This window comes from Eriocheir sinensis, chromosome 1, assembly GCF_024679095.1.
Source record: "Eriocheir sinensis breed Jianghai 21 chromosome 1, ASM2467909v1, whole genome shotgun sequence".
In the NCBI taxonomy this organism is placed as follows: Eukaryota; Metazoa; Arthropoda; class Malacostraca; order Decapoda; family Varunidae; genus Eriocheir; species Eriocheir sinensis.
This window is the reverse complement of record NC_066509.1, coordinates 42,117,822-42,140,408: the sequence shown is the minus strand read 5'-3', so window position 1 is coordinate 42,140,408 and position 22,587 is coordinate 42,117,822. Positions and strand designations below refer to the sequence as shown.

General features: G+C 44.5%; 1 protein-coding gene across 2 annotated transcripts in view; it reads right to left on the bottom strand.

Moving 5' to 3' along the window:
- Positions 1-16,764: 16,764 nt before the first annotated feature.
- The window catches only part of LOC126996859 (zinc finger protein 391-like), a 96,229-nt gene continuing 90,406 nt past the window's right edge, over positions 16,765-22,587 (bottom strand). The window contains exons 1-2 of one of the 2 annotated variants that reach the window (XM_050857758.1): positions 21,635-21,735; positions 16,765-18,599 (exon numbers count right to left, since the gene is read on the bottom strand). In XM_050857758.1, coding sequence (XP_050713715.1) covers positions 16,991-18,193 — 1,203 coding nt within the window. In that variant the 5' untranslated portion in view covers positions 18,194-18,599; positions 21,635-21,735 and the 3' untranslated portion in view covers positions 16,765-16,990. Of the gene's footprint in view, positions 18,600-21,634; positions 21,736-22,587 lie in introns of those variants that run through there. The other variant, XM_050857770.1, reaches the window with a different exon arrangement.

Genomic DNA, 22,587 nt, shown 5'->3' with positions numbered 1-22,587 from the left:
AAAATTTAAATTTCTTGCTCTTAAATAAAACTGAGTTACATCAAGATCGTTATTATAATTTCTATCTTCTACACTAAGTGGATGGAAAGCATGTAGGTCTTGATTTTGTGTATTATTGACATTAAAACAATGCAACAAATCTTCATTGTTAATAGAGGCAAAGGAAAATATAATCTATTGGTGGAGTATATTATCGTTAGTAGTAGTAGTAGTAGTAGTAATAGTAGTAGTAGTAGTAGTGGTAGTAGTAGTAGTAGTAATAATAATAGTAGTAGTAGTAGTAGTAGTAGTAGTAGTAGTAGTAGTAGTAGTAGTAGTAGTAGTAGTAGTGGTGGTGGTATATTGAAGCGGTTATAGTGATAGTAGTAGTAGAAATAGTAGTAGTAGTAGTAATAGTGGTAATAGTTGTAGTTGCTGTAGTAGTAGCAGGAGAAGAGGTATAGAAGTAGTAGTAGTAGTAGTAGTAGTAGTAGTAGTAGTAGTAGTAGTAGTAGTAGTAGTATTTGTTGTTGTTGTAACCATAAAAATAGTAGTAGTAGTAGTAGTAGTAGTAGTAGTAGTGGTGGTGGTGGTAGACGTAATAGCAGTAGTAGTAGTAGTAGTAGTAGTAGTAGTAGTAGTAGATAGTAGTAGTAATAGTAGTTAGTAGTAGTAGTAGTAGTAGAATCATTGTTAGTTGTTGTAGTGGAATTGTGAGTTATTATGTTCTAAATTACTTAACGTTATGAATCTATTTCTTGATGACCCCCACAGTATGTTTACAAACCCCACAGACACATGCCCCCCAGATAAATAAGATCCCCTCCCCTTTACTCTCTGAAGTGACACCACCCCTGGCATATGCTCCCTGTTAGTAGTGTGTGCGTGTGTGATTACCTGTTTGTAGTACGCATGATTTGAGCTAAGCTTGTATTGTCGTGTCTTCATATCTGTTTTTGTCCAATTTTGCTTTGAATTCATTGTGTGTGTGTGGTGTGTGTGTGTGTGTGTGTGTGTGTGTGTGTGTGTGTGTGTGCGTGCGTGCGTGCGTGCGTGCGTGCGTGCGTGTGTGTGTGTGTGTGAAAAGCAGAGGGAGAGAGCATACCCTCTCCCTCCCAGGCTTTGATCTGGAGAACAATAAAATGTATCAAGAAACATGTTAATAAATTAAATTTAAAAAAAATAACTGAGTCTTCCCCCTGAGAGAGAGAGAGAGAGAGAGAGAGAGAGAGAGAGAGAGAGAGAGAGAGAGAGAGAGAGAGAGAGAGAGAGAGAGAGAGAGAGAGAGAGAGAGAGAGAGAGAGAGAGAGAGAGAGAGAGAGAGAGAATTTAAGTTTCCTTCAACATCAAAAACATAAAGGAGGAGGAGGAGGAGGAGAATGGAAGGAAACAGAGATGGGAAACATGAAAATGAAGGAATAGTAGGAGGAGGAGAAGAATAGAAGGCAACAGAATTGGGAAACATGAAAACGAAGGAATAGGAGGAGGAGGAGGAGGAGGAATGGAGATGTAAAGTAGGAAGGAAGCAGAGCAGAACAGGAGGTGCAGAGAAGCCAGACGCAGGGGAATGATGGAAGAATATTCGGCAGGACAGGGAACACAGGAAGAGGAAAATTAGGAGAGCAAGTAGAAAAACATAAAATGAACAATAAGGAGAGTAAAGAGTGGGAAATAAGAGAAAGAGGAGGAGGACCAAAAGGAAATGGGAAATGAACAGTAAGAAGGTAAGGAGAGGGTTATGAGAGGAAGAAGAGGAGAAGCAGAAGAGAAAAAAGATAAATATTAGGAAGAAGAAAATTAAGGAAAAATGGTATAAAAGGGAGAGGAAATGATATAACAAAGAGGAGACATGAGGGAAGGATATCAGAAAGGAGGAAAAACATGAACAGAACAAACTATAAATTAGGAGGAAGAGCAGAAGGGTGGAGTTTGGAATGGTAGGAATCATGCACATAATTAACTACACTGCCACAACACCACTACTACAACACCACTACAACACCACTGCCAAACACCATCACAAACACCACTGCTACAAACACCACTGCCACAAACACCACTGCCACACAACACCACTGCCACAACACCACTGCCACCATCACCACTGCCACAAGCACAACTTACACAACCACCACTGCCACAAACACCACTGCCACAAACACCACTGCTACAAACACTACACAACACCACTGCCACAAACACCACACAACAACACCACTGCCACAAATACCACTGCCACAAATACCACTGCCACAAACACCACTGCCACAAACACCACTGCCACAACACTACTGCTACAAATACTACTGCTACAAATACTACTGCCACAAATACTACTGCTACAAATACTACTGCTACAAATACTACTGCTACAAATACTACTGCCACAAATACTACTGCCACAAATACTACTGCTACAAATACTACTGCTACAAATACTACTGCTACAAATACTACTGCTACAAATACTACTGCTACAAATACTACTGCTACAAATACTACTGCTACAAATACTACTGCTACAAATACTACTGCTACAAATACTACTACTACAAATACTACTGCCACAAATACTACTACTACTACTTTAATGAGATTTTCTATTCTCTTTTTTCTATTACTCTCTCGGTCCCACACGTCCTCTGCGTGTATGGAAACACACGATAAATTAATCACAACAAGGTGAGGGTATTCGCCGGCTGCCTGGGACTGAACCCGCGACCAGCGTGACGGGAGAGCCACTCCTTACAGAGTCGGCCAAAGATGTACCCCACTGGCTAAGTGGGTTCTGGGAGGCTCGTTCATCAGGCATAGTCGTCGCACTACACTACTACTACTACTACTACTACCACGGCTACTGTTACTATAATTCTTGGTCCTGGGCAGAGTAAGTCTTGGGTCATCCTGCCTCTGCTGCTGCTGATAGTCTTGATTCCTGAGCTTCTGCCACTGTTACTGTCTCCTGCTGGCCAGCCACCTCACCTGTGAATGGCAAGAGGTGTGTAATGAGCGTGTGTGTGTGTGTGTGTGTGTGTGTGTGTGTGTGTGTGTGTGTGTGTGTGTGTGTGTGTGTATTTACCTAGTTGTATTTACCTATTTGAAGCTTTACAGGGCCTGGGCTTACGCTTGTGTGGTCCAGTCTCCGTATCTGTATTTGTCCAAGTTTTCCTTAAAGCTTTGCACGCTCTTCGCCGGTACTACATCCTCACTTAGTCTGTTCCAAACCTCTATATTTCTTTCCGGGAAGCTATATTTCTTTGTCTCTCAAGCATCCTCCTTTCCTCAATTTTTTACTATGTCCTCTTGTGTTCCTGGTGTTTATTCCTTCATTTAGTAGTAACCAATTATCTATTTCCATTTTGCTCAATAATTTATAATTTTTTATTAGGTCTCCCTTTTCTTTTCTTTGTTCCAGTGTTGATAGGTCCATTTCCTTTAATCTTTCTTCATATGTCAATCCCTCCAGTTCTGGAACCATTTTTGTTGCCTTTCTTTGTATTTTTTCTAGATTTTTTATGTGTTTCTTCTTTTGAGGAGACCACACCGCCTCCACATATTCCAATTTTAGCCTAATAATAGTGGTTACTAACTTTTTCATCATATCCTTATCCATGTAGTGGAATGCTAATCCTTTATTTCTCACCATTTTATACGTATCACCGAATATCCTATTAACATGACTCTCAGAATGTTGATTATTTTGTATAGTCATCATCATGATCATCATTTCATCGACGCCTGCTCCTTGGAGCTCCCACCAGGGATTGGCCACGGCAGAAGAGCTTCCATCTTTCTCTATCCAGACACTCCCTCCGTGCCTGCTCAAAGTTTCTCAAAGATCTTTCCCCCTCTCCCTAACATACTCCTGCACCCTATCCCTTTATTTCACTGGAGGTCGTCCTCTAGCATTCCTTCCCTCTATCTCACTCACATACACCCTTCTGGTCATCTTACTCTCCTCCATTCGCTCCATGTGGCCAATCCACTTTAAAGTCTGTCGCTTCGCTTCTTCCACCACTCCACACTTCCTCCCTTCATCCCTGTGACACATTCCAAAATGCTCGTACACACTTTCATTACTCATTCCATCCATTCTACTCACACCACAAGCACTCTTCAAATAGCTCATTTCCACTGTCTGCACTCTAGACCTCTGACTTTCATTCCAGTCCCACGTTTCACTTGCATATGTGAGGGTTTGTACTATTATTGTATTTCTCAAATCCCTCTTTACCTCCATGCTCACACATCTGCCATTCATGATTCGTCCCAAAGACCCTAGCACCCTTCTTCCTTGCAATGCCCTTTCTTTTGTCTCTCTCTCCGTACCACCATGCCTACACATAACTGAAGTAGTAACAAATGTACGGAAGTGGGGGCGGGGGGGTGACGGAAGAGGGGGTAGCTGGAGCCCCCCCATCCCCACCCCCACACACCCTCTCGGGCTAGCGTACGGACGCGGGGGGGTGACGGGAGTGGGGGTAGTTGAAGGGTTAAGATAAGATCGCGGAAAAAAGGGCTCGAATAACCGCAAGATTATAATCACGGAAAAGGGTAAAGACATTAGGTTAATGACCTGACTGGAATATACCCCCCCCCCCCTTCCCACTCACACAAACACACACACACACACACACACACACACACACGCGCACACATCCCCTTTAATGCCTCCCGAATCACTGAAGAATTATTATGATACCGAAAATAAAATAAAAAATCGCCATTGAACGTAAGACTCGATAAATTATGTAAGTTTTTGCTAGGTGTATTGTAGCATTATCGTCCTATTTCTCATTTCTTAACTAGTTTCATCTTATTTCTTTCCTCAACTTGTATATATTTTTTTTACTCCGGTTATTTGGTGCCATCTGACCCTAAGCACTGCAGCAACAAGTCTTTTTTTTCTGATTTTGCATTAATTAATCTCTTATATCTCATTTCTTTACTTGTCTTCTTATTTCTTTTGTCAACTTACATTTCTTTATATTTTCTCCTGCTCTTCGGTGCCATATGACCTTAGACGTTGCCGCACCGAGTTTACCTTTTTCCCTAGATCAAGAGAACGCTCAAACGAAGGTAACCCAGAAATGCCTCAGTGAGCCAGTGAAGGGAAGGGAGAGAGAGCGATGTGAGAGGGAAAGTGGTACGGAAGAGACGTGGGAAAAGGCATAAAGTGAAAAAGGATCATATGTGTGTGTGTGTGTGTGTGTGTGTGTGTGTGTGTGTGTGTGTGTGTGTGTGTGTGTGTGTGTGTGTTCCATTCCCCTCTGATTCTTGAGAAATCTGCGGTGAGCTTTGGAAATAAAAGACAGGACCAAGGAGGTATTGAGAAAGACGAGGACAGAGAGAGAGAGAGAGAGAGAGAGAGTTCTTTTATCTCTTCCTTTCTTTTCTTCTTCTCCTCCAACGAGGGAAGAAAATATTTTGTATTTGTTGTTCACTAACAGAGAGGACATAATAAGCAACATTGAGGTTGAAGGTTCATTAGGTAACAGTGATCATAAGAAAATTAGATTTAATATTAAATGGGAGGATAGAGTCAGCAGAAACAACACTTAATACCTGACTTCAGGAAGGCGGACTTCGAGGGGTTAAGAAAGCAGCTGCAAAGGCTTAGGAGAGTAAGATCAGAAGTAGCTGAGAGCTTAACCCATAGGGTTCGTTATGTTGGGAGTATAGAACGTGTAAGAGTTACTTCTTCCTGGAGTTCACCATTGGAATACGCGTTCACCTGGGGGTTCTCCAACAATGTTTGAGCGAAACTGTAGGGACTCAGGAGTATTTATACCCAAATCAACAAGAAGATATCCATAAGGACGTGAATATACAGCATATTTATATATATCTACAAACTGGTTTGCCTTCTCTTTTCCGAATATTTGTCTGCCCAGACAGTGAATTTGAGATAAATCTGACGCGAAACGCGCCATAAAAGTAAATAAAAAATGATTAAAAATTAAGTTTTCGATGAAAGTGCGTCAAAATTGCAGTTGTTGGGATAAGTTTCTTAATAGTAACATATGGCAATCTTTCTAAGGAACGTAGATGAGGAGCTTTGAGTGATTTTTATTTGTTAGGCTACTCTGACGAGAGAAAAAAAATCAGTTTTCTCGGTATAACTCGGGAACTAATAGACGTATGAGGAATTTGAAGATACCATAAGAATCCTCATTAAATTCCGCTGCGCAACATATATTCGGCTAAAAAAGTAAGTATGGAGGAAGGGAGGGAAGGAAAGGAATGATGGAAAAGGGAAAATAAAGAAAGAAGGAAGAGGAGAAGAGGAAAAGAAAGGAAGAGATAAAAGAACACTCTCTCTCTCTGTCCTCGTCTTTCTCAATACCTCCTTGGTCCTGTCTTTTATTTCCAGAGCTTACCGCAGATTTCTCAAGAATCAGAGGGGAATGGAACACACACACACACACACACACACACACATGATCCTTTTTCACTTTATGCCTTTTCCCCCGTCTCTTCCGTACCACCTTCCCTCTTACACCGCTCTCTCTCCCTTCTCTTCACTGGCTCACTGAGGCATTTCTGGGTTGCCTTCGTTTGAGCGTTCTCTTGATCTAGGGAAAAAGGTAAACTCGGTGCGGCAACGTCTAAGGTCATATGGCACCGAAGAGCAGGAGAAAATATAAAGAAATGTAAGTTGAGAAAAGAAATAAGAAGAAAAGTTAAGAAATGAGATATAAGAGATTAATTAATGCAAAATCAGAAAAAAAAGACGATGCTGCAGTGTTTAGGGTCAGATGGCACCAAATAACCGGAGTAAAAAAATGTAAATAAGTTGAGGAAAGAAATAAGAAGAAACTAGTTAAGAAATAATAAATAAGAAGATAATGCTACAATACACCTTGTAAAAACTTACATAATTTATCAAGTCTTACGTTCAATGGCGATTTATATTTTTTATTTTCGGTATCATAATAATTCTCCAGTGATTCGGAAGGCATTAAAGGGGATGTGTGTGCGCGCGCGCGTGTGTGTGGGGGGGGGGGGGAGAGAGGGGGGGTATATTCCAGCAAGGTACATTAACCTAATGTCTTTACCCTTTTCCGTGATTATAATCTTGCGGTCATTCGAGCCCTTTTTTCCGCGATCTTATCTTAACCCTTCAACTACCCCCACTCCCGTCACCCCCCCGCTTCCGTACGCTAGCCCGAGAGGGTGTGTGGGGGGTATATGAAAAAAAGTAAAAGATGGGGGGGAGGGGGGCCTCCAGCTACCCCCTCTTCTGTCACCCCCCGCTGACCCCCCGCCCCCCACTTCCGTGCGTTCCCCCGCTCCAGCTACCCCCACTGATCCAAGGTACTTAAACTCATTGACCTCCATTTCTTCACCATTCTTGTATTGTCACTCCCAGATCTCTCTCTCTCTCTCTCTCTCTCTCTCTCTCTCTCTCTCTCTCTCTCTCTCTCTCTCTCTCTCTCTCTCTCTCTCTCTCTCTCTCTCTCTCTCTCTCTTCTTGAACTTTCTTTAATATTTCTCCATCTCCCATTCTATATGTCCATTTTGATCTTCCTTCACTCTTTCCCATTCCCATTACATGACTTTTCTTCACATTGAATTCCTGAGTGGTTAGCGTTCCGGGTTCACATTCACCACGCCATGGACTACCACTTGGGATTTTTCAGTCACCACCGAGTGGCCTAAGACTACTCACATGCTGTCCAAAAGACCACCCATCAACCCGGACTCTAGAAGAAACCGTCCAGTGAATGAGAATGAGTTCCGGGGGGCAGCATGAGCCAAGCATAACTGGCGCCACTATAAAAATTGTCAGCGCCATGACGGGCTTAAGCCGACCATCTGGCCCCTGAAGAAAGCCTACCGGCGCTATAGGCGGGGATGTAAAAAAAAAAAATAATAATAAAATAAAAATAAAAAAATAAAAAAATACTCCATTTCCAAATCTTCAGGTCATCTTGCAGAATTTCACAGTCTTTACTGTTTCTAATATGTCTTAGCAGTTTTGCATCGTCTGCAAACAGGCTCATATAAATGTTTACTCCCTCCGGTATATCATTTACATATACTACTAGGAAGAGTACAGGTGTGTGTGTGTGTGTGGGTGGGTGTGTTTGTATGTGTGTGTGTATTTTCTCCTGTCTTGACCCCTTGACTGCGTATTTCCTATAAGAAGACCTCGCCAAGCTACAGGAATGGAACAAAAAGTGCTCGCAACAATTAAATTAAGAAAAATATAGTCCTGCACCTTGGGAGGGCATATCCAGCATGCCAATACCACATGGGAAACACTCCACTATCCACCACAGGGGCAGAGAAAGACCTGTGACTATATGTGACCAGGCTACCAGTGAAAACCAAATCCTTGCCAATTGCATTAGGCTGGTTACAGCATAGAGTGTTGATCATTCTAACCTACCCACCTCTGCTTCTATCTCTTCTCATCCTTCTTACTGGTGTTACAGACTTCACTATCTTAAGATGGAAAGAACGGAAGAAAATGGCAATAACAACGTAATGGTGCTCATGGAATGCAATAATTACAGAACCAAGTTTACGTCCCTTAAGGGATAAGTTGCCTTATGTTACACACCTAATTTAGCAATGTGCATTGCATGGTGGGGAGACCAAAACAATATTACATATTCTAAAGGGGGTTCTAATGGGGGTGTGACCAAGCTATTGTACATTAAAAGTACTAGTATAAAATCTTTATCAGTAAGAGGTTTCTCTTAATGAAGCCAAGCATTTTGTTCACTTTGTTTGCTGCATCAATGCATTGCTTGAGTTCAACGCCATGCATTCCATAAGGAAACCTTACTTTTTTTTGTACCAATTTGGAGAACCTGACAGGGCATCTCCCATCTACCCGACCAAGCTAAAATTTAATGCAAATCTTTTTGGAGGCTTTGTCTTCATCAGTGAGGACATAATAACCAATCTTTGTGTCATCAAATATACTAATAAGATTACAGAGTCACACATCAACGTCATTGATGTAAATCATGAACAGCACTGGGCCAAGAACCGAGCCCTGAGGGACACCACTAGTGACGGGTGCCCACACAAGGTAAATCCATCTATTATTACGCTTTGCTGTCTGTTGGTCAACCAATATGCGATCCATTGGCATACTTTACCATCAATACCTAGCGGGTCTATAAAATAAAGTAATTTATGGTGTAGAACTTATCAAAACGCCTTTTGAAAATCAAGATAGACTACGTCCAGTGATTTGGTTGTAGTCTATGTCACAAGCTGAGAAAGAGATGGTTATAAAAGGTTAATAGGTTAGATAAACATGTTCTCTTGTTACGCTAGCCATGTTCAGAATCCTTCATAAATGGGTGGCTTACAGGTGACTCACAATTTTGTCTGAATTATGCTCTCAACTAGCTTACCTACTACTAATGGGCCTGTAATTATCCTGTACTTTTTTGTCACCTTTCTTTAAAATCTGTGTTATGTTAGCCATTTTCCAATCAGAGCAGACGATGCCTTGTTGCAAGGACATACTGAATATGGCTGTGAGAAGGGAGTATTTTGCTCTCTGTCTCTCTAAGTAGTATAGGATTATACATTGTCTGGTCCTGGACTTATTCGTTCAAGGGATTGGAGAGCCTCAAGGACTTCGTCAGAAGTTATTTCAAAATCTGGCAAGGTCTGAGTAGGATCATCGTTAATACTATTGGTGTAGTAATATTGCTAAATAATTTTGCCAAAGTTGTCAATTCAGGATTTGTACAGTCCTCGAAGTTGCTGTCCAGGTCTGTAAGGAAAATGGTATTGCATTTATATTACTTTAGCCTATTCTTCACCTTTCATGTTAAGCACTGATAAGGGTAAATTAGTAAAGGTTATACTTAGCAATGCATGATGCATATTACAAAAAAAAAGTCATGTTGTGCTAAGAGCATATTATTAAAAATTGACATGTTGTACAAAGAAGTTATTACTTTATTGAATGACGCCTGAAATAGACTGTACAGGTGTACTATTTTTTTGTCACCAATAAAAAATTTAGTAAATAAAATTTGAAATTTACACTGCTTATTATTGTGTACTGACCAAGACTTGAGCTCCTGGGCTATATCAGAGAACAGCTTTAGCAGACGCTTGTGCTTGGGGCAGGCAGCATGTCCAGGCCGGGCTGGGCTTGTTAAGGGGGAAAGTCATTTTTACGGTCGTGTTCGGACATTTTGATCTCCTGCGGGCGTAACTTTTTGTCTAGACTAATGATTTGTTTATAGTTTAAACACTAGACTGTGAGGTACCCCTGATATAATTTTCAAAAAAATTGATGGATTTTTTTTTTTTTTAAGTTTTATATATTCTCCAAAAAATTCGTATTCACAGAGAACTTTTCAAAGTAAAGGAATATCCTTTATATGAGATTTAAAAGACACCCAGCGGAACAATACTACATATTATCATTTGTATATCGCAAATAATAAGTGCACAAAACAAAATCAATTCAAGCGGTAATTTTTTTTTTTTGTAAAAACCACCGAAAAAAAATCACAGAACCTACAAACTTCGACATTAACGAATCTCAATATCTAGTTTTGTAGATCATTCTTTTCTGATTATTATGCTGCAAAAAAACAAAAATCGTCACAATACAAGTCGAGATATATAATTCTTTACATAAATATTTTCATTTTGAGAAAAAGGCATTTTTATGTTTAAGTCACAATGTACGGTACAGAGATGTTTTCTAGCACAACACAACTATGTCTCGTTCCTTATCTAACTCTTCTGATAATGTTCAAGAGGTCAGATCTCTAAGGAAGCTCTTTCAGGTCATCTCAGGTCACTGCTATGGGAAAGGTGTGCTCACAATTGATTTTCCTCGAAGTAGATTTAGGCACCTTCATACGTTTCTTTGCAGCCTCACTCCTCTTCACTACCTTTGCTTTCCGCTTCCCCATACGCTCTAACGCTTGGCAGTGCGGCGCATTACCTCGGCACCAGCCTCGCAAGTTCATACTGAGATTCTAAAAAAAAAAAAAATATATATATATATATATATATATATATATATATATATATATATATATATATATATATATATATATATATATATATATATATATACCGTAAAAATGACTTTCCACATTAAACTGTCCTGGAAGTCAATAAAAGGGTTAATAGGTGTGTGGGCCACCAAAAGTATAAAACAGTACACAAGGGGGGAGTTCCAACATTTAGAAGTTTATTACACAATTTTTGGACTACAGAAAGTGTTTGGACTAACAATAGAGATATGAATTAGTGCTTGAAATAATAAGAATTGTGTGGAGTGGAAGGCAAGAAGCCGGAGGTGGAGTCACACTGCACCAGGAAATACCCGACACCTGAAAGCAGAGGGACGAGTGCCGGGAGAACAACTGTAAGGTAGGGTGGATCGTTTTTTCACGTTTTCCGATTTGATTTCAGCGGTAGTGCGGAAAAGTTGTGAATGGACACCAAAATAACTTGTGGAAAATCTTAAAGCTCTGAGACAATATCTTCAGCTTGCACAAACGCACTGGAAATTGGAAAAAGTCTGGAAAAAAAGCCTCCGGTTCATTATCGTTTAAAAACATAGTTTTAATGCAATCACGTTCCGGTAGCTTACATTTGAAAGTGATTTAAATACTCTTCAATATAGTTTAAGTGCGTTTTCTTCGGCGATGTCATCTTCTGCAGTTGAATACCACACCGAGGTTATATTCAGTGTTCCCTCAACGTTCAGTGTCTATCTGACTGTCACAGGGAGTGGATGTGTGTCACTGTGAGTGGATGTGTGTCGTGAGAATTTTTTTTCTGGTAGGTTTTGCAAATATTTTACTGCCTTAATATTATTGAAACAAATCAAAGGTAATTCATATCGATTTTGTTTATTACTTACAGGATCACCATGTCTGCTGTTCAAGGAAAAACCAACAGACATAGCCGCAGTCAAGCGTGTGTTGTGTTTGGGCAGCCTAATGAACTCAAAGACCTTAATCTTCCTACTTATCACGATGTGATGAAACACTACCTTTTCGTGAGGCAGCAACTAAAAATAACTTCAAACAAGGAACCTTCATTTAAAGATATTAGTGATTGTGTAGTTTCCCACGTGATGAATGTTTGGAAAAGAGCCTCAATTCCAACTGTTTCTGAGAAGAGAATCTATGACATGTTAAAAAGTTATCACTCAAAATATGTGAAGATGAAGAAATTAGTAGAAGTGAGAAAAGTGAGAAAACTTGCAAAAACTTAAAGATTTTCAAACACAAGCAGAGAAAAACTGTTTGATGCAAGTGCTTGTAAATGTGAAGATTTTGAGTTGTGCTCCTGTAGTCGACTCAGCAAAGTGCCACTTGAAGAAAGGGAGTTCTTGATAGATCAAGAACTACTAGAAAGATGGTCATTGGCTCTGTGGATGCTTTATTGACGGCCAAGATGCAAAAGAAAACAGAGAAAACTCACAGACATAATGCGAATGCATCATTCTGAACCGGTGCCCTCAACAAGCAAAGAAACGACTGATAACTTAGATCAGTCACATATGTCACTTTCAATAGTTTCCTCTTCAACAGACAGTTCAGATAATAGCAGTTCATCAGAGTTTGAACCCAGTTCACCCACAGTAAGGAGACTTCATAAGAGGGAAAAAATGCAGCGAGTAGCACTTGATAGCCTAGCAGTGATGTCGGACAAAACAGGAGTGTCTGACAGAGCAGCTGCAACAATAGCTTCTGCTGTGTTAGAAGGAGCTGGACTTGTAAATAAATGTGACTCATCCTTGGTAGTTGACAGAAATAAAGTACGGAGAGCCAGAAAGAGAGCAAGGTCAGAAGTCCAAGAAAACATGAAATTATTGAAACCACTTGAAAGTATATATTTTGATGGAAGGAAGGACACAACAAAAATAGGAGAAATTGTAGAATCAAAGCAGTATGTTAGGATTGCACAAGAAGAGCATGTAGTATTGCTTCAAGAACCTGGTTCACTTTATATTGGTCACTTAGCTCCAATAGCAGGATCTGCTTCTTGTATTTCTTCTTCAATACTTGATTATCTGCAGTCACACAATATTGATACCAGTAGCATTGTTGCTGTAGGCTGCGATGGAACATCTGTAAACACAGGTCATAGAGGAGGAGTTATAAGACTCCTTGAAGAGAAACTCAACAGGCCTCTTCACTGGTTTGTATGTCTATTACATGCAAACGAGCTACCTCTCCGTCACTTGATAAGTCATTACGATGGTCAAACTTCTGGTCCATCAAGCTTCACTGGACCCATTGGTAAACATCTGAGTGACTGTGAAAAACTACCCGTAGTAGAATTCAATCCAATTCCTAGTGAAACCATTGAACTTGATTCATTAGATTTAAGTACTGATCAAGCATATTTGCTACAGCTATACAGAGCGGTAGCATCTGGTGAATGTTCCAGCCAATTGGCACTCATGAAACCAGGGAAAATACATCACGCCAGATGGTTAACAACGGCAAGTCGTATTCTCCGTCTCTACATTTCAACAGAAAACCCTTCATATCAGCTGCTTCAGATTGTGAACTTTATCATGGCAGTATATGTTCCAGTATGGTTCAATATCAAGATGAACCCTTCTGCAAGCAATGGTGCAAAGCATTTGTTCTCAATGATAACAAAGTCTCGTTCTTTGTCAGATGAAAGCAGAAATATTGTCCACCAAGTTTTGCAAAACAATGCTTACTTTGCTCAGCATGAAAACCTCCTTATTGCTATGATTCATGATGAATCTCCAGCCATTCGTGAGATTGGCTACAGAAGAATAATTAAAGCAAGAGATAATCCAGTTCAAAGAAATACAATTCGGAAATTCCAACAACCGAAGCTACTGTTTCATGCTACTGTCTTTCATTTGATGATCGATTGGCAGAACATCCAACTGACAGAACCACCTCTCACGAGAAGAGTATCATCCGAGGACATTATGTCTCTAATTAAATCCAAAGAGAAGCCCTCTGCTCTCCCAGATTTTCCCTGTCATACCCAGGCGGTGGAAAGACACATTAAATTAGTAACACAGGCTTCAAAATCAGTTGTAGGAGCAGCTGCTCGTGATGGTTTTATAAGAAACCGAATTTATGGAAGGAAAAAACTACCCAAGTTTGAAACTAAAAAACAGAATTTGCTTTATTAAACAGAACACTGAAAACAGTGTACACAGATATTAGCAATGGAAGGGAGGATGGGTTGGGTAGGGCGGAACTCGTCGTACAGCCACCTCCTCGTGGTGAGTTCTGGATTGTGTTATCTCCTTCAAATAGAATTTGAGAAAACATAAACTAAGTGCTGTACATTTTAGAAATATGCATTATTTAGCAAAACAAGTGCAATATACGTCATAGTACCCATATCTATGACGATGAGCTTAATTGATCAAAATCGTCAATTATTGGTATTTCTGGTATTTTTCTAATTTTCCAAGCTATTTGTGGAAGCAGAAGATGACTTCGCTGAAGAAAAACACTTAAACTAGATTGAAAAGTATTGAAATCACTTTCAAATGGAAGCTACCGGAACGTGATTTCCTTAAAACTATGTTTTAAAACGATAATGAACCGGAGGCAGTTTGTTCCCACTTTTTCCAGTTTTCAGTGCGTTTGTGCAAGCTAAAGATATTGTCTCAGAGCTTTAAGATTTTTCACAAGTTATTTTGGTGTCCATTCACAACTTTTCCGCACTACCGCTAAAATCAAATCGGAAAACGTGAAAAAACGATCCACCCTACTGTAAGGCCGTGGGTGACAGGTAACTGTCTTACAATAGGCTGGAAAGAACTGAAATGGCACCAAATGGCTGGGTGGAAGATGGACTGGGTGAAGGTGGAAGTTGAGGTGGACATTGTGGATTATACGGAGCAAAAGACCAGAGCAAAAGTTAAAACTACACATTTCATGAGTGCTAAAATGATATGAACAGATTCACCCAACAGTATTCAGAAACCACATACCATTTTTTAGCCAGCGTTACTATAGCTTTTTTACTATTCAAATTTAAAAATATAAATTAAATATTCATAGATGTCCATCGCCAACATTTCTATTGCTTGTTTTTACTAACGTACTGATCTCACAATCTTAATACCCAGAAATTACTTTACACTAAAACATTAAAATATATATGAACGTTTAAGATACTTCTAGGACTGGCCGGAAAAAAAGCAAAACAAATTCACCCAAACATGAAATAAATAAAAAAAAACTAAAAACTCAAACTTTTAGTTTTTCGACTTTGACAAGGCAGCTCAGGAACTCAGGGTCAGGGCAACCCTCGAGTCTTACGGGGGGGCGTCACGGAGCTGGAGGAGACTGGTAGAAGTGGGCTGGGCTGGAGGAGACTGGTAGAAGTGGGCTGGGCTGGAGGAGACTGGTAGAAGGGGTCTGGGCTGGAGGAGACTGGTAGAAGGTGGCTGGGCTGGAGGAGACTGGTAGAAGTGGGCTGGGCTGGAGGAAACTGGTAGAAGTGGGCTGGGCTGGAGGAGACTGGTAGAAGTGGGCTGGGCTGGAGGAGACTGGGGCGAGGAGTGGGCTGGAGTGGAGGAGACTGGGGCGAGGAGTGGGCTGGGTTGGAGGAGACTGGCACGAGGAGTGGGCTGGGCTGGAGGGGACTGGGGCGAGGAGTGGGCTGGGCTGGAGGAGACTGGGGCGAGGAGTGGGCTGGGCTGGAGGAGACTTGGGCGAGGAGTGGGCTGGGCTGGAGGAGACTGGGGCGAGGAGTGGGCTGGGCTGGAGGAGACTGGGGCGAGGAGTGGACTGGGCTGGAGGAGACTGGTGCGAGGAGTGGGCTGGGCTGGAGGAGAATGGCGCGAGGAATGGGAAGGGCTTGAGTATACTGGTCCGAGGAGTGGGCTGGGCTGGAGGGGACTGGGGCGAGGAGTGGGCTGGGCTGGAGGGGACTGGGGCGAGGACTGGGCTGGGCTGGAGGGACTGGGGAAGGAGTGGGCTGGGCTGGAGGAGACTGGGGCGAAGAGTGGGCTGGGCTGGAGGGGACTGGGGCGAGGAATGGGCTGGGCTGGAGGAGACTGGGGCGAGGAGTGGGCTGGGCTGGAGGGGACTGGGGCGAGGAGTGGGCTGGGCTTGAGGTGTGTGGGGCGAGGAGTGGGCTGGGCTGGAGGAGACTGGGGCGAGGAGTTGGTTGGGCTGGAGGAGACCAGTAGAAGTGAGTTGGGCTAGAGGAGACTGGGGCGAGGAGTGGGCTGGGCTGGAGGAGACCGAGGAGAGGAGTGGGCTGGGTTGGAAGAGACTTAGGCGAGGAGTGGGCTGGGCTGGAGATGACTGGGGCGAGGAGTGGGCTGGGCTGGAGGAGACTGGGGCGAGGGGTGGGCTGGGCTGGAGGAGACTGGGGCGAGGAGTGGGCTGGGCTGGAGGAGACTAGGGCGAGGAGTGGGCTGGGCTGGAGGAGACTGGGGCGAGGAGTGGGCTGGGCTGGAGGAGACTGGGGCGAGGAGTGGGCTGGGCTGGAGGAGACTGGGGCGAGGAGTGGGCTGGGCTGGAGGAGACTGGGGCGAGGAGTGGGCTGGGCTGGAGGAGACTGGGGCGAGGAGTGGGCTGGGCTGGAGGGGACTAGGGCGAGGAGTGTGCTGGGCTGGAGGAGATTGGGGGAAGGAGTGGGCTGGGCTGGAGGAGACTGGGGCGAGGAGTGGGCTGAACTAGAGGAGACTGGGGAAATAGTGGGCTGGGCTGGAGGAGACTGGGGGAAGGAGTGGGCTGGGCTGGAGGAGACTGGGGGAAGGAGTGGGCTGGGCTGGAGGTGACTGGGGCGAGGAGTGGGCTGGGCAGGTGGAGACTAGGGCGAGGAGTGGGCTGGACTGGAGGAGACTGGCGCGAGAAGTGGGCTGGGTTGAGGGGACTGGGGGAAGGAGCGGGCTTGGCTGGAGGAGGCTAGGGTGAGGAGTGGGCTGGGCTGGAGGAGACTAGGGCGAGGAGTGGGCTGGGCTGGAGGAGACTAGGGCGAGGAGTGGGCTGGGCTGGAGGAGACTAGGGCGAGGAGTGGGCTGGGCTGGAGGAGACTAGGGCGAGGAGTGGGCTGGGCTGGAGGAGACTAGGGCGAGGAGTGGGCTGGGCTGGAGGAGACTAGGGTGAGGAGTGGGCTGGGCTGGAGGAGACTGGGGCGAGGAGTGGGCTGGGCTGGAGGAGACTGGGGCAAGAAGTGGACTGGGCTGGAGGAGACTGGGGCAATGAGTGGGCTGGGCTGGAGGAGACTGGGGCGTGGAGTGGGCTGGGCTGGAGGAAACTGGGGGAAGGAGTGGGCTTGGCTGGAGGAGACTGGGGCAAGGAGTGGGCTGGGCTGGAGGAAACTGGGGCAAGGAGTGGGCTGGGCTGGAGGAGACCAGTAGAAGTGAGTTGTGCTGGAGGAGACTGGTAGAAGTGGATTGGACTGGAAGAGACTGGTAGAAGAGGGCTGGACCGGAATATATTGCTCGAAGTGAGTCTGGCTTTAGGAAGTGGTAGAAACTGGGTGGAGACGCGGCTGGGCTGGACGTGGAGGCCGTGTTGTGCTGGCCTCCTCCCGATTGAACTCTTTGCCAGTCATGGCATTCATGAGTTTTTTCACCAGTATGTATACGAGTGTGTTTTTTGAGGCTACTCTTCGTACTGAAGCTTCTCCCACACTGATGGCATTCATGAGGTCTTTCACCAGTGTGTGAAAGGGTGTGTGTGTTTAAATGGCTCTTCCTATTGAACCTTTTGCCACACTCTTGGCATTCATGAGGTCTTCCACCAGTGTGTGAAAGGGTGTGTCTCTTGAGGTTACTCTTGTAATGGAAACGTTTGCCACAGTCATGGCATTCATGAGGTCTTTCACCAGTGTGTGAAAAGGTGTGTCTTTTGAGGTTACCCTTACTATTGAATCTTTTGCCACACTCGTGGCATTCATGAGGTCTTTCATCAGTATGCATACGGTTATGTCTGTATAGGTTACTCTTCACACTGAGCTTTTTGCCACACTCATGGCATTCATGAGGTCTTTCACCAGTGTGTGAAAGTTTGTGTCTCTTGAGGTTACTCTTCTTACTGAACCTCTTGCCACAGTCATGGCATTCATGAGATATTTCACCAGTGTGTGAAAGGATGTGCATATTGAGTCGACACTCGTAACGGAAACGTTTGCCACACTGAATGCATTCATGAGGTCCTCCACCAGAGGGTGTGGGTGTATTTGTTGAGGTCAGCCTTCCCAGGGAGTCTTTCCCCACACTCTTGGCACTCATGGTTCCCTTCGCCAGTGTGTGCAAGGCTGTGTCTGGTGATCTTGCTCTCGTTTCAAATCTTGTCACACTCCTGACTCAATCTCTTCCTTTTCTTTGTGGCCGAGATGCCAGCAGCATGGTTTGGTGGTTCTCTTGATCAGCACAGCACTGGCAGCCTGCTGCTGCTGCTCCTGCCCGGCCACGCAGCCTGCAGGGCACCAGTGCTTCTGCTGCGAGGCGCTGACAGGTCTTGCAGGAGGCTCCGGCTGTGGCCCAGGGCCAGCGATGCACCAGGAAGTCCTGGAGACGGAGGCTGTGAGGACAGTGCCGAGCACAGCACCAGCCTCAGACCCTCACTCCAGCACCAGCACTAGCCTGGACGTGGAGACAGGTTTGTGCTGTGCTGGCCTGCACATGTTAAACTGATCTGGAAAGAAATAAAATGGTCAAGAAATTGGTGGCTGAGTCAGTTGGAGATTGTCAAATTGTAATAAAGCAATGGGAAAAAATTGTGAGGACATGTGTGGCTGGAGCAGGTGGAGAAATGCAGTCAGTGTAATATGACATACGGAAAACTATATGCAAGGTAAGGTAAGTGGAAAAACAGGTAAACTAATATAACTATGGATACTAACAACAAGGGGGTGGAAGACCAGTTTAAGGGTGGAGTGGATGGAAATGAAGTCTGAAGGGAGAGGTGGAAGGTTATGCTGCACTAAGAGACAGTGGACGGCAAAGAAACAGGTGGAAGAATGTAAGGAAAGACAGTGAGTGGAAAGATGGATTGAGTGACTAATTGGCATTAATGTATTTTTGGTTAGGAGATACATTTTAGGTGGAATGGGTGGATATGAAGTGTGGAGGTGGAATTTTAAGGCGAGGGCTTGGTGGATTATACAAAACAGAAAAGAAACGGCATTGCACAAGTGGAGGGGCATTAGAGGATGCTGGTGGGTGGATGTGGAGGTGAAAGGCAAGATGTGGACTAGGTGGGGAGGAATGTCACGGCCCGTCAACAAACTACTACCAAGGTGGATGAGCAACTGGTGGAAAGGCAACAGGATACTACTGGGTGGATGTGGAAATAAACCTCAGATAAATTTCTACATTGTCACCGGCGGGACACTGTTGAACGAAACATTCTGGCAGTTTTCGGTGTTGTGAAATAATCTGCTAACTGTTTGTCGCAAATCATTAAATCGCTAATAAACCATTAATCACTAATAAAACAAGATTTTTAAAAGCCTGCTGAACACTCGCAGCCGCCGCCGAAAATATCTCGCTGAGAGGTTCAACTTGCTTACTGTTTTAATACACCAGGTATTCGTTATATGCGAGGGCTACGTTCGGCAAAAAGCTCGCATAATGTGAATTCGCATATATCGAACCTATCATCGCATTAATTATAGGGGGTTATGTTCCACGACCCGTTTTCGAACCCTCTAACTATTTATTCCGGCACCTTTTCACAATTATAAAATACTTAAACAACAATAAAGCACATTAAATACAGATAAACTGTAAAATATAATATAAAAATACACTGTAAACAAACAAAAAAATAGAAATTGTATTCACTTAATTTAGGATCAGAGGGAGGAAAAGGTTAATTATAGGCGAGGAAAGTGCGGGGAAACATTTGCACCCGCCGCCCTCTCGTGCGAGTCGGCGACCTCACCTCACCAACCACTCGCAACAGCGCCGCTACTCGCATAATAGCGAGCTTTTCTCGCATAAAACGAATACTTGGCACATTTACGTTAGTCGCATATGAGCGAATTCGCATATTTCGAACTGGCATATATCGAATACTCGGTGTATTTCACTCACCGCTCACGAAGATCACAAGTGGGCAAACTAGAACAAAACCAGGCAAATTAATGCTTTTCTGCGCGCATGCATGGTGGACAGCACAGCGACTTATTTCTGCGAGGAAGTATTTCTCGCAACACGGCCCGCGTAGTGGACCGCCGCCGCTATAATTGTCTCGTCCTGCGTCGCGTGTTCCCGCCGCCGCGCGCTGCGTGCCGAATAAATTTAAATTACCCAAACAACTTTACGTAACCTTCCTAGCGGGAGGGCTTCCCCCCTCGACACCCCTTCTATTTGCGACGGAAAAGCAATGAAATGCCCAGAATTTATATCTTTTACTACAGTCCCACACGACCACAGCGTGTTACGAAATCTATCCAGACAAGGAAAGGTTTTGCCGGCGCCGGGGATCGAGCCCGCGACCAGCGAGACGGGAGAGGCACTTCTGAACCAGTCGGCCAGAACCAGAACCCCCCTCGCAGAGTGAGTTAGGGAGGCTCGCCCATCAGGCAAGTCGCTGCACTATAGCAATACGGCAGTCCCTGCTCCCTCCCTCCCTTCCCTCTTCCAACACTACCATGACGGTCGCGAATGACACATATATACGAAAAAAAATCATATCTCTAGAAAGAGTGATTTGCGACGGCAAAGCAAGACGGCAATGTGCTCTATGGACACTAAGGCCCCCTGCACATGATCGGTTTTCTCCCGCGGAGTTTTCCCGCGCGGTTTAGAAATCGATGAAATTCAAAGAGGCCCTTCACACGCTGGCCGCGCGGCTTAATTACCGCGCAGCAGTGATTTACCGGCCGCGTGCAGTGCCAACCCGCGCGGCGCCAGGCGGCTCAGAATACTGCAGAGGTCTATGGAGCCCTTCAGACGGGAGGTTTTTCCCCGAGCGGCAGTCGTGGTTAATCTGTGGCAGAGGTTCAGTTTGCTCACAATTTCTTCAGATGTAGATGATGACATGAGGAAATAATTGAAAAACTTTTCTTCATCAGCTTTCAGGTCAGAATATAAAGTGTAGAATACCCCTTGAAGGAGCCATGGGCTGTTAATGGGGAGGTCCACCATTTACAGGGTCACTTCTTTTTTAACACCCTGCTCATTATATACACAAAAACCACTCTCTTCTTTACGTCCTCCATCTCGAACAAACACAGGCAAACTGATAAGTATTCTGTGCACTGCTGCAGTCAAACCGCACGGGAAACCGCTCGTGTGAAGCCATGCGCGGCCATACTACCGGGCGGGAGAAAACCGCTCGTGTTTAGGGGCCTAAATCCTTCATAGAGCGCCAAGGGTCCGTGGCTGTGAAAAGGGTGAGAATCTAGAATAATATCCTTGAAAATGTGAGGAATGATTTTGGTTGGGGAGAAAATAAACAAAACGCAGGTAATTAACGACGTGGCGACTGATTGTGTGGATGAGCATTGGACGAAAACGTGCTATTATAATGGAGGTACAGAAGAGGAAGCAGTTGGGTGGACGTGGACCCCAGGAATGGCTGGAGTGAGTTAGGCTGGTTAGGTACAAGTAAACAATGCACACAGATACTAGCATTAAAACATATCCTGACCCTGAAAACATCGCTCCCGAGCCTCAACACAGATTCACAGCCTTAACTTAACCACAGTGCACGACACTCACCGTCACCTGAACGACAAGTGTCTCCGCTGCCTCCACACCGTCCCCACAGCCTTCACACGCCGGGTTCCCTCCCTGACTGACAACTGTTCTCCTTCTCTCCTCCCTTTCGAGCTCCCCCTCCCCTCCCCTTCCTCTAGGATTGGTTATTACCCCTACTCTCCTCCATTCCTTTTCTTTTCTTCTTCAACTACATAACTATCACCACTTCTTCCTCCCGCTCCCTCACCATAATATCCTAATAATCCTTTTTCTCTCTCCTCCTTCTCCAACTACGTAGCTATCACTTCACCTTTCCTCCTCCCTGTTTCCTAATTACTTCCTCCTAATGCTCCTCCTCCTCTTCCAGCTACACAACTATCAATTCACCTTTTCTTCCTCCATGTTCCTCAGGTACCTCCCACTCTCCTCCTTCATGCTTGCTGCTCTTCAAAATACACAACTATCACTTCACTACTTCTGTCTCTTCCTTTTCTTCCTCCTCGTTTCTTCATATCACCTCTTCCTCCTGTTCCTCCTTCATAATAACTTACCACTGCTCGCCATTCTCTCACTACACAACCATCACAACCTCCTCCTCCTGTTCAGCGCCAACCCTCGGAGCCGCAGAGAAGGGCCAAAAGGGGTCAGTAAGGGAGGAGAGAGACCGGCACTGTGCTTGTATGGCTGTGGACGAGCCCTGCAGAGGTGGACAGGGCCAAGGGGAGTGTGTCAGGGCAGGGCTCGCGGGGTGTAGGCAACAGGCCGGCTACAGCTGCGCCTGCTACTGGACAAGAGGGAGTGACGTGACGTTTGTGTAGCTTAAGGATGAAGAGTAAGGCATTATACTGCACCATGCAACTCTACGCCCCTGCTGTCTCGCCTTCTTCCCCGCCTGTGCCTCCCCCACTAACCCACTTCCCCTTCTTGCTGTACCCTTGATTAAGAAAAGGCAGTATGGGGGCGGCGATGGTGAA